Genomic DNA, 21,908 nt, shown 5'->3' with positions numbered 1-21,908 from the left:
GTCATAGTTAAAAATGTTGCCCGATTAAATTAATAATATTATTACTATCATAACATTGTTTATTTTCTTAACAACTTACAATCATTGTTACAAATCCATATTAAATCTATATTAAAATTATGAAGTGCAAAGATTTGATTGTTACATTGTAATGGATCAACTCTAAAACTACTTTTTTTAAAAAATTCTTTCACCTGTAGATAGCTATATTATCAGTAACATAGGTTATATATTATTTTCTATAAATCTATCAATGATATCGTGACCGGCTTCGTAAGAGCCTGAAAACTAGTATTTATACAACAAAATTTCTTAATAATTAACAATATAATTAATTAAATAATTATTTATATTTAATTAATTAAAAGTGTATATTTAATTTTATTTAAAAAAAAAATTAGGGTCTTCTCAATGTGTACATAAAATATTTATTAATATATTAAACATTAATACATCTAAAAAATGCAAATGGCGGACTTAACACCATATGGCGTTATTTACCAGTCGACCGTAGATAGCAATAACAGAATTTATTTATTTATTTATTTTGAAAAAAATATATAATTGACAGTGCAACGTAATGAACAATATTATATTAATTTAAACAATAATTTAAAAATAACATATATAAATAATATCGGATGAAAATAATATCGCATGAAAATAATAATATTTCTATTTATGTTTCAGACAATGCCTCCACCCGGAAGCGTGCAGTAAAGACATCAATTTGCCGTTATACTATGCGCGTTTCCACGACCTGCGCAAGGAGTATGTGCGCGCGTACACGCTGCGCGCGGTCAAGCCGCCGCGTGCGCAGGCGCCACCGCCGCCCCCACCACCGGATCACCCTGGCTCTTTATCGGACATGTTGAATTGTATCCTTTTTATAAACATACCTATATATACAATTTTTTTTTAAATCTACTCGTTAAATGGAAATACATAGTCATCACACAATGATACGGACTCGAGATGAATAGGCCACGGAAATGTTTAAATCATAATTTTTTATAATATTGATTAATCAATATTTAATCATTATTAAATTTGGCAATAAAAAACTTAAAAATAGCTGCTGAAAAACCAATGTAACTGCGGCACATTCTTGCTATCTCGTTCTATCTTATGTACACGGCAGCGATAGCGTGTCTATCGATAGATTAATTTTCCATTGTCTAGGGGAGCTAAAACACATAGCTACAAACATAACTTATATCAACTGTGACGTAGCTTTGGCTTTCCATTGTGCATAAATCCTCGGAACTGTGAGGTTACTCTATTAAATCTACAGATACCATTTTTCTTAAATAAATCTCTTAAAGGTAGATTTTTATTATTTTTATTAACGCAATCATGAGAAAGAACAAGACACATAATATTGCCATCTTGTTCTATTACACGTGTGCAGTGGCTAATTTTATCTATCGATACATTTGTTTACCACTTATATAGAGAGGCAAGAAGCTTTTGGATTCTGGGCGGAGCTTGGCTGGCTATTTTAGTTACAGTTATATATACATTATGCACTAAATGCAAATTAATCAAGATTTTTGTCTACAAAAGAAAACCGACATCAAACGTGGCAAAATAAGTTATTACAATTTAAAAACTGAATTACGGAACCGATTTTTATAAAATGTCTATAAAACTTATTTGAAAGTATTTCCTTTTAGATAAAAACAAAATTTTTCAAATCGGTTCATAAATGACAGAGTTGTGGAGTAACAAACATAAAAAAAATACAGCCGAATTGACAACTTCCTCCTTTTTTGCAGTCGTTTGCAAAATGCAGTCCAATTTACATTTACGTCATTATGTCGTGCAATTACAAAACAAAAAAAAATCAAACAACCTATTGACTTATTGTCACATAAATAATAATAAAAAAGGAATATATTTATATAAATTAACCAATCAAACAATAGACCAATAAACAGTGATGGCGTGTTTGTAACGTCCTATTATTTATTAAATAATAAACGAGTACTGATTTTGTAAAATCCAAGAATATCTAAATAACATCATAACAATGGCGCCCTGAAGTAAATAGTTATCGATACATTAATTGTATGTCTTCTAATTGTTTTTCTCGTGTTAATGTAATACTTAAATGAATTGCATCTCATTAACTATAATCATAAACCGACCTCTGACTTCACTCCCCGTCTTGTAGGTATGGGGAATATCACTACTAGGCATCGGTAATACCGTACAATTCCGATATCTGTATATTGGATACCTCTGGAAAAAAAGGTCACCCATTTCGACATCGCCCATACCAGTCAGATATCTCCATTCGTTACAATCGAGTGCTTCATTCCAATATTATATATTGGGCAACCGATATATATCTTTTATTGGGCCAATATATAGATATTGTAACTACATACCCTAAGCAGTACCGCTCCAATATCTTTATATTGGGTTTCTCTATACATTGATGGCAGTAAAAAGGTCACCCATTTCGATATCGCTCATGCCAGTATGATTTCCTTTTGTTTCAATCGGATGCTACATTCCAATATTAGGTACATATTAGGCAACCGATATATAACGTATCTTTTATTAAGCCAATATATAGATTTTGTAACTACATACCCTAATCGGTACAGCTCCAATATCTATATATTGGGTTTTTATGAACATTGATGGTGGTAAAAACTCATCACCCATTTCAATATCGCTTATTCTAGTCAGATATTTAAATTAATTTCGATCGACTTGTCAATTTCGATATTATATACTGGATAACCGGTATTTAATATAACCGTTATTAGGTCAATATATAGATATTGTAACTAAAATATATAATTATTAATATTTATAACTCCTACCGGTTTCGTGCCTCGGGTCATACAAAAAGTATTTATAAGCGCTTAGGAACACGAGGACTCCTGTGTAAATTTTAAATAACTTACAGTTTAAGCTACACTTGATGTGCAACTGCGATTCGTTGGCAAGTATGCGTATAAGTCTACTGGGAATGGCTTATCCAGAGCCAGGAGACTACAGATATCTTAAACCGCGGGATATCGTTAGGGTAACACATAGGATCTATGAAATGATAGTATAAGACAGGGGAAAGCACAAAAGATCCGTATGGGTCGACGTGCATAGGCTTAGATGACCCCATATGCGAAAAATAAAATATGATACAGTTTAAGCTGATATCGATCACCTTGTTCAGTTTCTCTTGAATTTTATTAATTTTTTTAGAAGATAAAGATATTCTATATTGATAATATAAAAAGAAATTAATTGCATTTTATGCATATTACTTACAATATGCATGACTAGAAATAATTTTATTTTTTTATACTAACCTAAATCCGTGTAAATACTTGTTTATAAATTATTCTATGAAGTGTTACAATATTATGGAATTGTAATTCAAAGTACTCATATTTATAGGCAAATAATAGTATAATAGGTATAGAGGTGCATTTGATTGAAACACATAATAATTGACATAAATATTAGTGATTTTATTAATCATACAAAATTCATTCATTCGTATAATGTACCTAACTCTATACAATGCAATATAAAAAACTAATTACATATATTTTTTATTTAGACGTTATTTTGAGGAAGTTCGTTTCAATGGTTACTTAATTTATTAGACTTTTTTTTCATTCCGCTAACATTAGTAACCATGCGATTAGTATGTACAACAGTATCTTCTAGATGCTGCTTTGTAGTCGAAAGTCTGTCACCCACCTAATTCTAGAATGCGTAGCCGCGACCTCTCTAGATATATGGATCCTCGGAACAGTGCATTCACTCCGTGAAGTTTGTAAAGCTTCTTCTTTACGGAACTGGATGGCTATGTTAACCATGACTCTACACGCAAAACTATAAAATAAGAAGCTACGTGCAAACAATGGGCTAACATTACGTCATGTTAGATTACATGCATATTACATTTATTTTTATTTATTTATTTATTTATTAAACACAAAAAATTTACAACAGCGAGTACATTGGACCCCGCACTAGGAGAACCTGTATCGCGGGAGTCCATATGAGATTACCAAGACACGGTGATTTACAAATACATTGATGCTGTGAATTGACTGCTATTAGTGGAAGACCTATGATCTCCCCTATTAGTATAAACATGTTAACTACATAATATTTTAAATACTTGTACTTTGTTCCACTGTTTTCATGAAAAATATGTTTATTATTTGTACACACGACCAGTCTAATAACATCATCCTCAAGTGTCATAAATCATAAGAATTTACCATACAGTAAATTATAATAAAAAAAAATATTGCTATACGGAATTAAAATAAGTAAAATTCTTATTGCATAAAAGAGTAATTATATACCTATTCTTTTAATTTAAGAGTTTCCTCTTGTCGGTGAAACTAATTCATGCATCTTCTTCTAGCCAGTTCTATCCCAGGTCATATCCTTGACCTCCCCATACTACATAACGTGGTTCTTTTATCTGTCTCATGTAGTTATTCCTCGGTCTTCCTCTTCCTCTTTTGCCCTCTATTTTTCCTTCTACTATGCTCTTTAAAAATCGTCATGCCTATTCTATTCTCTATTGTTTTAATTAATGTTCGTTTCTCATTCACCGTTTTCAGGACTTCTTCTTCTTCTTCTTCTCCTCCATCCAAAGGTTGCTTGGAAGAGATCGCTCTTAGTGATAAGGCTGTCTATTGTTTTCTCAGTGTAATATTTTCATATATATATATATATATATATATATATATATATATATATATTATACAACTTTATCCTGACTACATAAAATTCAGACCTAGGTTTAACACCATACAGCGGTGAGAATTTCTACGCGGCCGAAGTAAAGGACATGGCCAGTATCATACAAAAGATAAACACAGATGGTGAGTTAAGCTACCTTTTATATCTTTCTTTTACCTAATTAAATATATACTAGACACAGAATAGGGATGGGCAATATCTGATATGTATATATTGAACTCTTCTGGATATTGATAATCACCCATTGCGATATCGCCCATACCAGTCGGATATCTATATTCATTAGGAACGGGTCACCGATATTTAATATATTTGTTATTAAGCTAATACATGTATAGATATTATAACTACAATATATTGATATATTAGCCACCCTTGGCAATAACGGAGTAAAACTTATATCTAAATTTATACTGGGGGGGGGGGGGGGGGAGAAGGGATTGTTAGTAATAGAGACTGAGAATCCCATTGCTAGCAATATACCCAACCAGGTCGACATCCTCGCGATTCTACCTGGAAACTATCATGGTTAATTCCTGATGAATTCATCACGACGGGCTAACTGGCCTGTTTTCAGTCTCATCTATCGCCCTTCACTGGTGCTCCGCCAGCGTATCCCGTTAGGCGAAGGTTACCACTTTCCATCAGGTGGACCGTCAGCTTGTTTGCCATTCTAAGTTGTATAAAAAAAACAATTCGTGTAAATATAATATGTACTATTATTATTATTTAATACATATTTTATAATTAAAAAATATATAATTTCAGGCTTCCGGTTAGAGTTGCCAGAAACAGTGGACTTAGTTTTAGAAACTGGTATTTGGTAAGTACAATTTTTTTTTCATTAAATTGTTACTTATTTTTACGTATTTCTACAAATTGTTGTGCAGAGAAGCAAACATATTGTGGCTGTTATGCAAAGTGCTATTCACCAATGCTTATGGATATAAAAACACCTAAACATATATATATATATATATATATATATATATATATATATATATATATATATATATATATATATATATATATATATATATATATATATATATATATATATATATATATATAATATATATATATATATATATATATATATATATATATATATCCAGTCAATTTCAGTCTTTTTCAACTACGGTGAATGATTATGGAGAATCCATCAGTAAATGTGAATGAAAATATTAATTTCTGGATAACTGGATAAGGACAGTTAAAAGTCACTGCACTTACGGAAATATACATAAATATATAATAAACAGTTAGTTATAAATTTAAATTAAATTTATGACTAACTCTTTGGTGATGAAAAACACCGAAAACAAGTCAAAGTAATCAGAATGACGATAAAAGGTTCGTTCCTTAACACGTTTTTTTTTTATTATTTAATTGGAAATGAACTTACTTATTTAGTTTAGTCGAAAGCTTGCGAGAATAATAAGATTGTATTTGAGCATTAATATTCTTATTAATGAATAAGCTAGACTAATTATCTACCTTGACAACAAGTCCTTTGCGGGGAAGCCAGAGAGAACTGAATACTAAAGTTTAACGCCTGAACAAAAGCGTACGGCAACAAACCGATTATGCACCTCTTATGAATGAAGTAACTCTTGAAAGATCTTACTATCAACATTTATTTCCATCAAATTTAATGAAATCATCAGAAACTGAAGAAGGAAGAGCTGAACATAGGTTCTCTCCTATTAGGTAGTTTTGCCAGTAGTTGCCGTGCTTGGCAGATAGATTGGCAACTGCAATTAGGCTTTGGTGATGTTTAAAGTGACACGCTGCTGTCTATACCTCGACCAATAAATTCCCTTATTCGCCTCTTAGGAAGCCCACGAGAAAGAAAGGATTTTTTTAATGGATGATAATGGAATAGTTGCCCCGCCTGCGCTAACGGTACACGCTGACGTGGCACCAGTGAGGAATGATAGATGAGAATGAAAAAAGCTGGTCAGTTAGCCCATCGTGATGAATACACTTGGAATTCAGCACTATGGTTTCGATCTGGTTGGGTATATTGCCTGTCAAACTCCATTGCTAACAGGACAGAAAGGAATAGCCCATTCTATGCCAAAACCACTCAGCGATAGTAGATATATAAAACAATATAATGCAATTAATATTATAAAAATTGCTATTAAATTATTATTGTTGGGTATATTGCTAGCAATAGGACCCTTAGTCTCTATTACTAACAATCCTCTATTCTATTACTAACACTCCTAGAGAGACTGGACAGAAAGGATTTTTTTAATGGGTGATAATGGAATGGTAACCCCACCCGTGCTATCGATATACACCGGCGAGGCACCAGTGAAGGATGATAGGTGAGGATGAAGTAGGTCAGTTGGCCCATCGTAACGAATTCAACAAGAATTGTTCACGATGGTTTCCAGGGGGAACCACGGGGAGGTCGACCTGGTTGGGTATATTGCTAGCAATAGGACCCTTAGTCTCTATTACTAACAATCTTTTCCCCCCTAGAGAGACTGGAAAGAAAGGAATAGCCCATTCTATGCCAAAACCATTCAGCGATAGTAGATATATAAAACAATGTAATGCAATTAATATTATAAAAATTGCTAGCAAAAGAAAGGTCGGTCGCAGAAAAAGTCTAGTCTCCACAATATACGGGAATGGACGGGCATTTTGAGTGCAGCCGAATTATTTTATCTCGTAGGAGACAAGGTACTAAACAAGAAATATTCCGTGTGCTGATGGCCAACCTTCATTAGTTGGAGAGGCATTACAAGAAGAATGTTATAAATGCGAAAGTTTCTAACGAAGTAATATAGATGGGCTTTTGTTACTCTTTCACGCAAAACTTCTAAATCAATTCGAATACACGATTTTCAAACTCGAAATTCGAAGTTCGAAATTCGAATTTGGTACACGAATAAGTTATGTATATACTTTTTTTTATACAACTTAGAATGGCAAACAAGCTGACAGCCTACCTGATGGACAGTGGTAACCGTCGCCTATAGACATGAGCAGTACCATGGACATAACAAAGTATACTGTTTCGCCCATGATACCCCCCATGCGTTGCCATTCCTGAGGACTCAGATGTTATTCCTGTGTACCCTGTAAATTCATGCCATATCCCACCCTTCAAACCGAAACACAGTCTGCATGGCTGTGTGTGTTTGAAGGGTAATTGCTTCACGGTAGAAACACGAATGGGACATAGGTACCCAAGCAATCGATTTTTGTACAAAGTCTTCCTTTGGTAAAATACATACTGTTTCAAACAGGTGAAGTCGTGTTACACAATCAATAATATTGATAATATTTGAATAATAAAACTACTAATGTAATAAAAATTATACTTAACAAAAACCGCTTACTACAAAAAAAAACATTCATTTAGCGTTCTCAAATCGTGCGTGCTAAACATTTGAGTACGGAGAAATTCAACGCGCCACTCGACACCGCGTCCTTTGCTCAAATGCTGACAAACAAAACAGCGCCCTCTACCAATAAACATTGGCGATATGAGTGTATCGCTTTGCACTTAAACAGGTTATAGTTTTTATCAATTCTTATAGTAGAGTTAAAATAAAATAACGAAGACAAAACAGAGTAATAATTATAAAATGGAAACAGATAAAAACTAAAAGAACAACGCAAAAATTATGTGCAAAAATACGCAAATGCAAATTAAGCAACGAATTGAATGCTTTTAAAATACTTCTAGCATATAAGTACTAGAAATTGTAGAATATCCACCATTAGAAAGAATCCTATTAGGTAATATTGTAAAACTAGAGGCGTCCTCCTAAAGTTTCTATTGTTATTAGGCATATTTGTAAAGATATTTGGATGTTATATGCAAGCTAAGGGTATATTGAGTTAAAATCTAGGCAAACGATTAGACGCGATTACAAATATCTAAACACATACAAACTTTCATTTAATACATTTCGACTTTATTAAATTAGATACTTGGTGAAAGTCTTTGACTTCAGGAGATTTTTTTATGCAACTTAGAATGGCAAACAAGCTGACTGCCCACCTGATGGAAAGCGGTCACCGTCCCCTATAGATATGAGCAATACCATGGACATAACAGAGTATATTGTTTCGCCTATGATACCCCCCATGCGTTGCCATTGCAACTTCAAGATAGATTTAATATTCTTTTTAAATCTTGTACATTATTTTTATTTCATTAAACCTTATAAATACACCTATAGATACCATACGCATCGCATTCCTAAACGTAAAACAAATCAATTTGTTTTTATAAATAATTGATATACCACTTATGTGGTAGATCAAATCGATATTTGATTTATAAAGTTTACGATAAGATAAAAGTAAATTGGGTAATCATAATCCAAATATCTATAATCTGATAGTAATTTGTTACTGTCATTCGATAAATTGGGCCTATTTATACATAAATACCTTTATTTATATGAGTTCATCGATATTTGTTCAATTAGTCATAATCTTACACTTGATTACTAAAGCACTAACCACAGAACTATATCTAATTAAGACCTGCGCAAACGAAAGTCAGCATGTCAAGAAAAATCTTGCACGCGTGTTTTTTCTATGTACCATAAAATAATACACAAAATCCCCTCAAGATTGTTTAAAAACGGATTTGTCATTACTATAATGTAATTAGCTGGATAAATATTACTGAAATAAATTGAATTACTTAATATTTTTGATGTGATTTCGATTTAAAACCCAATTTAATTACTGGTTACCCCGTTAACTATTTTTCTAGAAGTTCCAATGCAGTATAATAATTTCAGGATTCCATTCTAAAATTATTTATATAATTTTAATGTACGAGGTCTGTCCGGAAAGTTCGTATAAAAGTGTTCTGGAATGCGAGAAAGAGGAGTGGGGAGGCCAGGTAAGCGCAGGACCCCTTCCTTATGTCCCTAACAATGCTTCAGTTCTGGTCTGACCGCCGTGCGGTTCGAACTGGCTTGTCACGCCATCTGTGAAGTTACCTCTTAACGAAACCCCGTCGGCATGGAGCCCGCTTCCGTTGAAGAGCAGCGCGTCGTAATCAAGTTTCTCTCGAAACTCGGCAAGAATGGCCGTGAAATTTTTGCCGATCTCAGAACAGTTTATGGGGATGATGCTGTGAAGGAACCAACCGTCCACAAGTGGCTCAAAAGATTCAGAGAGGGCCGAGAAAGCGTTCAAGATGACCCACGTTCAGGACGTCCTTCCACTTCACATTCCGACGAAAACGTGGAAAGAATTCGAACTTGTGTTAATGGGGACCGTCGTTTAACGGTCAGACAGGTGGCTGAAGAGCTTAATTTGGGCAAAACCGTGGTCCACGAAATTCTAAGAAACGAACTTCAAATGAAAAAAATTTGCGCCAAGATCGTTCCCAAGCTTTTGTCCCCGGATCAAAAATCACGAAGAGTTGCTTGCTGTGAGGACTGGTTGGAAGCCGAAGAGAATGGTGACTTTTTGAACCGAGTCATCACTGGAGATGAGTCTTGGTTCTACGAATTTGATGTCGAATTAAAATCCCAAAGCAAAGAGTGGAAGACATCCGGGGAACCACGAACAAAAAAATCAAGAAAATCCCGCTCAAATGTCAAGACAATGTTGATTGTTTTTTTCGATGTTCGGGGGATTGTCCATCATTCGTCCCTCCAGGCCAGACAGTTGATGGAAAATTCTACGTCGATGTGCTCAGACGCCTCAAAGCTCGTGTGGCACGAGTTCGTCCAGAATTGGCGCGAGAGGGGCGTTGGATTCTTCACCACGACAATGCCCCTGCCCACACCTCTCTTGTTGTCCGTGAGTTTTTGAGTAAAAATTCCATTACGGTGACCGAACACCCCCTATTCGCCGGATTTGGCCCCGTGTGACTTCTTCTTGTTCCCAAAAACTAAATTGGTACTTCGGGGGCGGCATTTGGGGGACATAAATGAGATAAAAAAAGCTACGACGGGGCAGCTGAGAAACCTACAACCAGAGGACTTTCAAGGAGCCTTCTCACAGTGGAAACGGCGTTGGCACAAGTGCATTATGTCACAGGGGGAGTACTTTGAAGGGGATAAAATTGATTTACCTGAATAATTGTAAAATAAAATTTTTAAAAAACTTTTATACGTACTTTCCGGACAAACCTCGTAAAAGGTACGTGTAATCAATGATTATTATGGTATGAAAATCTATTATTATTATTGGTTGCTAAATTACTTAAGATCGGTTTTGCTCTTTGCTTTGCTGCTTTTGGTGATCGTAGAAAATTTCTAGGCAAGTACATCGTAGTTCTAACTCAGACCTATTTTAAAATTAATCCATACTGGTCCTTGAAATAAAGATTTCATTTCACTGTAATATCAAAGTGAAGTTTTTGATAGATATAGAATCGTCCTCACTGGACTTATTTGTTGTTTGTTGTTTTTATACTAACGAATAAAACGTGACAGAGTAAGATAAGGCAATTACTACGCATTGGCTTTGCTAGGAATTTTTCCTAAAGGGTCGATCTGGCTAGTAACTACAAATTCGACTTTAGTATCATACATGCAAATTAAGATGCTGTCTTACAAAAAACAGCATTTTTGAAAAATTTGTGTTGGATCAAAATAGTATGGAGTACAAGAATAATCATCAAAATTGATACAGAAACCATAGACATAAATATGGTCCAATTAAGCATTTTTTCTTGTTTGAAGACGCTTAAAAGTAACGGGATTAGAACCTTGCAACTATCTGAAGAATGTATTAGGAGAGAGAGTTCTGTCAGTTTTTTTTTTTTTGGATTCCGTATCTAAAAAGTAAAAACGGAATTCTTATCGATTCATTTTGTTGTCCATCTATCAAGACCCTTTTCATCACGAACGCGTGGAAGTATCAAGCTGAAATTAATATTAAACTCTCAAATCTATAATTCCTGGAAGCTGTGAAAAAAAAACAAACTTCTAAGTCAACGCAATCAAAAGATATAGCCGTTTGTTATATTTTGATATTTGCAATGGAATCAAAACCTATTAGGGTATTTGCCGTTGATCTAGAAGCATGAAATTTGACAAAAAGCAATGTCTTTTAGCAAAAGTAACGAGAAAAATCCAAAAACCGTATATTTGTAGTTACATCGTAAAAAATATTTCTTTAGCTAATTTTTTTTTTTCAATTATAATGTGTACGGAAGCCTGGGTGCGCGAGTTCGACCCACAATTGATAAATTTTTTGGATGAGTTAGCCCTAATATAGCAAAGGTATAGTTACAAACTTTACCTAGTATTTTTTTACTTAGTAAGACTTAATATTAGAATCGTCTTCGGTATAAAACCGCATGAGTTCGTACCACCAGGCAGTTGTATTTGAAAAGCTATAGCTGTTTGTGTTTTGATTTGCGGACATATTGATATTTATTTATTTAAAGTTTATTGTATGTCTGAAATACGCTATCCATTTTCCATTTTGCGACCTATTAGTATATCATTTATTTATGGTTACAAAAAAAAATTGTGGTAATTCTCAGATATAAATACATAATAAATAAATATTAGCATAATAAATATTAAAAAATCCACATTTTAATTTTGAATGGTGATAGATGACTCAAGAATGCTTCTTGCTTGTGATGAATCAACTATATTAGTGTCACAAAAGTCATAAAACATAGGTATCTATTATTGTATAATATTGTGAACAGTTATGATTCATTTTTGTAATCTTATTCATTGTTAACGTACTCTTATTTAAAAAGCAAAATAAAGTACATAGTTTATCGAATTTGATATAGTCCCACTGCTGGAGTTGGATTCTCTTTTCATAGAGAGAGAATAGATATGGTTTAAATAGGTGTTACTTGAAGTTTCTCTTTTATTACACGTACAAATTCTAGATACAATAAATAAATATTCTGAGAATCATCACTGTTCGGCCTTCAAGCCTTCTCCATATATTGTCATAAAAACAATCCTGGCCCATTTGCATCCAATGACTCAACATATCTTCCTGCAACATTATATCAGATCATCGCTTATCACGTAGACGGTCCACCTAACACAATATTTTTTTGTAGATAATTATATTTTCATATGGAGAAGAAATGAAAACTTTGCTTAACAACAACTTAAAGTAACTTATCAAGTTCAATAGTACAGGGTGAAATAAACTCACGCGCAGCGAGCGTCACCAAACGCTTCGTATTCGCTCACTTTGCGACCAACCGCCTCGCGCGTCAGACGTCTCGCGCGTTAAATAAAAACAAAAATAAAAACCTTATCTTGTGTTGAACGTCTTGGCTGTGTTATAAAAATCGTGCACCCGCGATAACACTCGAAACGAGCTAGTGTTGGTTTAGTGATACGGTTTCGGGACCCCGCTGTATCGGCACTCAGCAGCAACTTAAGATAACGAGGTGAGCGTTGATAGCTTTTGATAATTAGTTCTTGTTCTATACATATCCTACCGGAAAATTACAGGGATTGGTATCAACCTCAAACATATTGCTAGTAATCTTTGGAGACAAGGAAATCTGGACTGTTTTGTAGAGAGATCCAAGTTCAGCAGTAATCAATAAATAAGTAATGAAGAGACTCTTGTTTTTACAAGAGTCTTGACTACTCAAGAATATTGACAATTCGGTTTTCAGTCCAATTAAGAAAAAAATTGGTCAAAGATTGGATCGTATTTCTTTTTAATTATGTGCATATATCACCGTTCACTTTCAGGATGGTCTACTAAGAATATTGAAAAAACAAAAATTATAGGACCTAGTTGGTATTGAATTAAACAAAATTAATGTTTTACAAACACAAAGCATACTCTGATTGCCTTTGACTGTAAGAACAGTTAAACCTAATCTACTAGTGTACTGTATTGAAATGCTTCGCTGTATCTTATATTGATGAGCTGTATGCTCAATATAAGTAATAAAAGGTTTCAAAATAAGTAATAAAGGGTTTCAAATTTAACAGATTAAAAATTATCATCAAAATTGATACATAATTGAAGAAAATATTGCTTTACATTCTACATAAAGATAAAATTTTATTAAAAATTTCGTTTTTGAATTTGATTATAAAAAGAGAAGGGAAAGACTCTATATAACTTCAAATTACGAGTAAATTATGAAATACGCTGTTTTAAGCTATTCGACTCAATTTTTAGCATTTCTAGGGCTGTTCTTAGACTAATTTTATTGTTAGATGCCTACTTACTTGGTAATTACACATCCAGGGGCCAGGGGTCACGTCAGATTGCAAGACTTATCAGTAAATAACAAAAACATATCTATTAGGTGACCGATACAAGGGCAAATCTATTTTTTTCAAGCCTATTTTTTACTGTTTACTTGATGATTTATATAAGATAACTACAAAACGCAATTTTTTTTTTATATAAACTGTATCTGGACTAGTTATTTAATTGAAGAAATTAATAAACCTACTGAGCTAATTTGTTAAATTTATAATTAAATTTAAACAACTTCAAACAATAAACAAGCTGGCAACCCACTTAAAGAAAGGTGATATGTTTTTGTACAAAGTCTTTATCTTAACCAGATGAGATTTAAACCGTTTTAGAAATAATAATTATCATCATAACAGCCTTTAATTGTTCACTGCAGAACATAGGCCTCTCCCTTTGAGGATTTTGCCAGTAATTACCACGCTTGGCAAGCGGACTGGCAACCGCTGTTAGGCTTTAGAGATGTTTTAAGAGGGACGCTGCTGCCCATTCCTCGCCCTCCCTTAGTTACCTCTTACGACACCAACGGGAAAGGAAGAGGGTGGCCTATTTTATGCCGGGGCACACACGGCGATACAGTTTAGAAATACTATCTACTTATTATTCAAAACTGATTTTTATGTGCGTTACGTAAAACTTATAATGCAATCTATAAATATTATTCATAAAATAAGCAATCTTTCACAATTGTTTTATCGCTACGTGGAAGAACCTATGATTCCACGAATATAACAATTACGTAGGTGCTGAAAGGTACATTATTATTCTTATCTATTAAAAATGCCAAACGTTTAGACATGTTTATGCAATTAATATATTATTACTGAGAGTAATCAATGTAGAAAAGTTATCTCAATCTATCATTTGGAAACCGAAAATAAACAATACGACGGTGAAGAGCAAAAAGTTTTTGTATTTTATGCACGTAAAAATTATTAATTCACTCTTGCGCCACCTATCCACTTCTATATGTTCTCCCTTAATCAAAGGTCGGCTATAAGAGATTACTCTAGCGATAAGACCGCCTTTAGAACTTTTATGTATATATTTTAATCATCGGATTTTGGTGACTGACATCAAATTTTTGTATCATACTTTTAGTTCATGTTTCCTTTATTAGACATTTAAAAAAGGTTTTTTTATGCAACTTTGAATAGTGAACAAGCTGACGGCCCACCTGATGGAAAGTGGTAACCGTCGCCTATATATATGAGCAGTACTATGGACATAACAGAGTATACTGTTTCGCCCATGATAACCCCTATGCGTTGTTATTCCTGAGGACTCAGGTGTTATTCCTCTGTACCTTGTAAATTCACAGCCATATCCCATCCTTCAAACCGAAATACAGCCATGCAAACACAACTGCTTCACGGTAGAAACACGAATGGGATAGAGGTGCCCAAGCAAACTACTTTTGCATTAAACTTACTTACTACTTTTACATTACATTTTTGGCACGTCGTATGTTTATGTGTATACAATACAAATATAATATGAGTAAACGCACAATACTATCCTTAAATTACCGCATTTACAAAGTTGATATTATATATAAAATAGAATCAACGTATTGAGCAATATCTGTACATCCGAATACACAAACACTGGCATTTATAAGAATGTAGAATGACATATCGTTACCATGAACTATGTTGCCACTGTCTTATCAATTATATTTTTTCTCGACTCCCTACATCATAGTCTAAATGAAATTTGATTTAATTGCAATCGAATTGGCCGTCAAAGTGGGAAGTTTTTTAAAAATCGAATTTTATAATCGACACTCGGTTAGTGGCTTTATTTCTCGACGCTTTTTTGACGTGATTTCTCTACACCACCATTTGACTATACTTTTGTTTTCTAATAATGCAATAGTTTATGTCAAAATATACTGTCTAATATTGGACACTTGTCTTTAAAAAAAAAATATTATTCACTTTATAAACAGTAGCTGCATCCAAACAATTTTTCTGGGTAGTCTTTTGAGAAGTAGGTATACTAATATATAATCATAACTATAGTTTTTTTTTAATGGGTGATAATGGAATGGTAACCCCACCCGCGCTAACAGTATACACCGGCGGGGCACCAGTGAAGGATGATAGGTGAAGATGAAGCAGGTCAGTTAGCCTATCGTGACGAATTCAATAATAATTGTTTATGATGGTTTCCAGGGGAAACCACGTGGAAGTCGACCTAATAGGGCAAATTGCTAACAATGGGGCTGTCAAACTCCATTGCTAACAAGCCCTTTCCCCCCTCATAACTATAGTTAAATCAAATTGTGTATTTCTATATTGTATCTAAATGGATCATGTCTGTCAAATATATCTTAACTGTACAAAACCAATTTGCTTACAAAAACAAAATTTGGAATTTTCAGAAAAAGCACTAAAATGAATATTGTATGTATGTACTTCGAGATTGTTTTGTGTAGAAAATAATGAACCTTATTCCCAAGATTATATTTCTTGGTAACGTGAATAGTTGTGTAATAATACAAAGTTATTCATGTTACGAAGGAATTATTAGAATTATTATAAGCAATGTTTATTGTAATATCATTGTTCTACAATCTACAAGCATATAGAATTTCGCTGTGTCGAATAAAATATTAAAAATAGCGACTTATAGCTGATTCGAAGTTGTTGCAAAACTGTGCTACTAATGAATTGCACGTTATTAAATAATTAAGTTAATAGAATGCATTATAATTATTATAAGCGTCTCTCTGTAAACTTCTAACTTCAGTTGCTAACCCGCCTGCCAAGCGTGGCAACTACTGGCAATACCCCCAATAAAGCGAGGCCTATGTTGAGCAGTGGAAAATTAGCAGATGATTATAATTATGTCTGATATTCCTAGAAATTTACTGTTCATATCTGTAGGCGACGGTTACCACTTTCCATCAGGTGGGCCGTCACCATGTTTGTCATTCTAAGTTGCATAAAAAAAAATTTTATTGACTAAGTGTAACAAAAACTTCTTATGTGCTTATCTGCGATTCGAAATCAACAGATCTTCCTATAATTAGATATAAAAAATATACTATTAAATAAATACCATTGGGCATTTACACAGTGGTATCTAGCTATAGATTTTTCTGATAGTCTATCGTACTAATTTGACAATTGGACATATTACAAAGTTTTATTAAGACTTAGTAGTGGGAGATTCAAAATGTTTTGTCTCTTTCGACTCCTATTATTTTAGGAAAAATAATGAATTTTCTAGTAGAATATTCCCTTAAAAGAAAGCTAAACATAGATATATTATATATAGGTATATATAGAATGGCCCGGTGGGCCATGCCCAACCCAGAATCCAAGTAGAGCTTTCAGCTATCCGCAAATATATACGCCATTTAAAAGGGCTAGCCTCCCCTCTCCTTCTGGAAAACAATCTTAAATGCAACAATAAAGCTAAATATTTCTATTTCGTCGTATATAAATTTGTATATAAATTCTGTAGGTATACCTATACACGTTTGAAATAAGAATATTCATTGCCATTCAAAGATGCATAATACGTAATGCGATATAAATTGATGTAGTTTTTACAATTATTATTGTCTGATATCCACATCATGGCCATACGATTACTAGTTATTTTCCATAATTTGTAATATCTGCCCACTCTATTTATATATTCAACTGTACAACGATAAATTTTACAGTAAAATATCGTCCAATATCATCATTTCACCCGTTAACTGACCACTGCTGGACATGAGCCTTCCCAATAAGGGGAGTTTTGCTAGTAGTTTTTTTTTCCTCCCGTAAGAGGGAACAAGCTCCCGGATATTAATTTCCAGGTTTTTTAGCTAATTTAATTTCCTTTCAAGTTTTCCTCACTCTTTACTACCATGTCACCTTCATTCCTCATTTTTCATTCCACTTTTTCCCATTTGTCGTAACGATCTTTGCTAGTAGTTGTCGCGCCTGCCAGGCGGGTTGGCAACCTCAGTTAGGCTTTTAGAGATGTTTTAAGAGGGACGCTGCTGCCCATCCCTCGTCCGATATGTCCAAAATTCTTTTTATATCATCAAAATCGATACAAAAATAAAAAATAAAATTCAATGATATCAATTCTTTTTATAATAAATTTGATAATCTATCGCTTCACGAATCTAAATATTAGCACAGACATCAGGCAGGGAAATTATACCACGAGAAAACCTAGATAGTCGTGTGTAGTTTTCTGTGTTTTTATAGGTTTAATTATACATAGGTCCACAGTAGTTTCGAGACTAGCTTTTTGGCTGGTAAATAAATAATAATTAAAAACATTTGCAATTTCCATAATCGGCGAAGCGCCCTAGCTATCACTGACCTTAGATAATTTTGGCTCGTAGACCATAATAACGGCCGCTTATCGAACATGCCACTCAGACCAGACTTTGTCAACAAATACACAACTCGAGGCTGGACTTTGTTCTTGATGACTTCGAGAATATGTTAGTGGAAGAAAAATTATTTAATCAATCATTCGACTGAGAATATTCAATCATATCTGTTTTGGACCTGACTGAGCATATATGTTCAACCAGGTTCATTCAATCGATACATAATACATTCAACCGGGTTCGCTCAATCAGTATATATACGTTGAACTTGATATACGTGGTAGATTCTACAATCAGCATCTAAAGTAAAACTATACCTAGTTCATAATTATATACATTTTTCATTCGTTCATATCAGCCGTTACCTGTCCTCTGCTGAAGATAAGCCTTCCCCACAAGTGGAATTACGACAGAAGTTGGCATATTTGCCATATGTGTTATTCCTCTGTACCCTGTAAATTCACTGGCATATCCCACCCTTTAAACCGAAACACAGCCATGCAAACACAACTGCTTCACAGTAGAAACACGAATGGGACAGAGGTGCCTAAGCAAACGACTTTTGTACAAAGTTTTTCTCTGGTTATATAGCTGATATACTCGTAATAATAAAATTAAAATATGAATTATACTAAACTGACGCTTTGACGCTCAATTGATTAAAATATATTCTCAAGCACGGCTCTAATATCAGAATAACGTAATAATGTTTGTCTATACACTTAGTAATTACACAAAATCCGATATAAGGTTATAATAATATTTTTATTAGTCAATACAATCTCCAATGTCATCATATTCCAGAAATATTATGCACTTAAATTTATTTACATATTGTGCATGCAAGAGAGATAAATATTGAAGTGTCCAATCCAATGTAGAGTCACCATACGTCAAGATTTGTCGGTACATGTACATGTCTTCACATCATCATCATCATATCAGCCTTTAACTGTCCACTAACATAAGCCTCTCCCTTGATTGATTTTGCCAATAGTTGCCACGCTTGGCAGGCAGATTGGCAACCGCAGTCAGGCTTTAGAGATGTTTTAAGAGGCACGCTGCTGCCCATCCCTCGCCCTCCCTTAGTCGGCTCTTACGACACTCACGGGATAGAAAGGGTTGGCCTTCAACATTGTTTTAATTAAATATTTAAATGGAAAAACATTTAATGAATGTTATATTTACAATTATATTAAAAATAAAACAGATATACGCCGTGTGGTTTCGATATAGAATGGGCTACCCCTTCCTTTCCAGTGGGTGTCGTAAAAGACGACTACAGGAACTTAATGGTCCAGGAATGGGCGGCAACATCTCTCTTTAAACATCACCAAAGTCTAACTGTAGTTGCCAATCGGCCTGCCAAACGTGACAAGTACTGGCAAAGCTCCCCTTATGGGGTAGGCTCATGTTCAACAGTGGGCAGTTAACAGCTGATATGAAAACAGATATAGATTTCTGTAAACATAAATATTTTGAAGTGTAAATTATTTTGTATACTTGCAGACACCAATACGCTTTCTAATTCAAATATTTACAATCTAATGTGTCTACGAATCATCTCTTTAACCTTTTTTTTTTTTAAATCCAAATGTATTTGTCCAAATGCCAACCCAACCGTAGTATACTGCCCAACTCGTTCGTGTTAACTATGTCGCAACGGCATTGTCCGGCGATGTTTTGATTCGACACCTCCGTTCAATGCATATTGTCTCCCTGGGACCGTTCACATGTATTATTTTTTATATTATGTGATAATATTTTCTTTACAAACGATCGTAACACCTACCTACAATCTGAAACTTTCGATTATATGGATAGAGCATCGAATGTCAAAAAGAGTTCAACATTTAGTCAGTTACATTGACATTTGGCTGACTCAATTTGACGCATATTTTATCAAAACAGACTGCCTGCGTACAAATGCTTAGAATTAAGATAATATTCCACAAAAAAAAAAACCTACTTCAATGGTTGTTAAAACCAGTTATTTTTTAGTTACTCATTAGTTAAATAGTAATTAATTTTGTGTCAAATGAAGCTGAACTTTTTAATTTCAATACAAAATCAAACAATGCAATGAGATAGCCAGTGTTATCTAAATCACATTATATTAACACTCAAAGATAAAAAAATATACTTTAACAACAAAGTGCAAAACAAAAGTCAGACTTTGCACGTTGTTCTTGAAAGTTGTATTAAGTCAGACAAATCGTTTGCTCTCTTGTATTGAAATATTTATATATTTATATAACAGTATCCAATTTTAAGAGGATTTTACTCATGTTTATCTCTAATAAACAAAATATGTATGATTAGTGATTATTTAAATACAATTATTTTGTTATATCTGCTACTATTAGTATGTATGTGATTGTCAATTGGGAGAATTGTCAATTGGGACACTGTACAAAAGTCGATTGCTTGGGTACCTCTATCCTATTCGTGTTTCTACCGTGAAGCAGTTGTGTTTGCATGGCTGTGTTTCGGTTTGAAGGGTGGGATATGGCAGTGAATTTACAGGGTACAGAGGAATAACATCTGAGTCAACAACGCATGGGAGGTATTAGGGGCGAAATAGTATACTCTGTTACGTCCATGATACCGCTCATGTCTATAGGCGACGGTTACCACTTTCCATCAGGTGAGCCGTCAGCTTGTTTGCTATTCTAGGTTGTATAAAAAAAAAAACGCAAATATTGACCTCTATTATGACAACCAGAAATTCCATTTCCATATTAGCCATAGTCTCGCACCGCCATTTTGTTCACGCACGTTTTACGACACCTGTTTTGAAGCATCTTCAAGCAAATTATTAGATCGCTGATCGCCTAGTGTTAACCCTTCGGCGAATAAACTGATAATGACAAATTTTAGATCATGTTGTCGTATTTATAATACAAGCAACCCTTATAGCATATGCATGATTCAACCATATCTAAGTTAAATATAATAATATTATATTAAATATATTACGTGTCCTCAAACACATATATATTTAAGCTGATCTAAATGTACAAATGAATTCGTATCTACTTTTATTGTAATTTCCAATGCTGAGTTTGTTACAATCATGGTTATGTAATAAAGTTATTATTATTATTTACATCAAATCTAATAATGTGCAGATAATCAAAATCTAATGTTTAAAATAAAAAAAAGTGTTATAATCGCGCCTCCCAACAAATTATTTATAATTACTCCTCTCCATCCAAAGGTTGCCTGGAAGAAATCGCTTTTAGATAGCCCATTGTTTTCTCATTGTGATTATTTCTTGTAATTGTTTATATTTATAATAAGTTTACTATTGTAATCTTTTGGAGGAAACAATAAAGAGTATCTATCTATCTATATTTAATCACTAACGGCTGCTTCGTATACTTCTGGATAATTGACATTCAGATAGTTTGCGATCTACCTCGTCTTCTCTTTTTTACACCTATCGAAAGATATTTCTTCACTAATGGCATGCAGATCACCTCATTACATGTCCGTACAATCTTAGCCTGGACTCTACATTTTTATTTGCGATAGGTACAATCTTGAAACTGCCCCGTATATACTCGTTGCGCACTTAATCCCTAAGAGTAACTCCATCCGT

General features: G+C 33.7%; 1 protein-coding gene across 2 annotated transcripts in view; it reads left to right on the top strand.

The window, feature by feature from the left end:
• The window catches only part of LOC113511167 (RNA-binding protein fusilli), a 141,748-nt gene that overhangs the window by 93,539 nt on the left and 26,301 nt on the right, over positions 1-21,908 (top strand). For both annotated transcript variants that reach the window (XM_052900348.1, XM_052900347.1), the window contains exons 4-6: positions 691-878; positions 4,779-4,868; positions 5,515-5,569. In XM_052900348.1, the coding sequence (XP_052756308.1) occupies positions 691-878; positions 4,779-4,868; positions 5,515-5,569 (333 nt within the window). The remainder of the gene's footprint in view (positions 1-690; positions 879-4,778; positions 4,869-5,514; positions 5,570-21,908) is intronic.

Source organism: Galleria mellonella, unplaced genomic scaffold, assembly GCF_026898425.1.
Source record: "Galleria mellonella isolate WM207_F2 unplaced genomic scaffold, CSIRO_AGI_GalMel_v1 utg643, whole genome shotgun sequence".
Taxonomy (NCBI): Eukaryota; Metazoa; Arthropoda; class Insecta; order Lepidoptera; family Pyralidae; genus Galleria; species Galleria mellonella.
The sequence above is the reverse complement of the archived record's forward strand: the minus strand, read 5'-3'. Positions and strand labels throughout refer to the sequence as shown.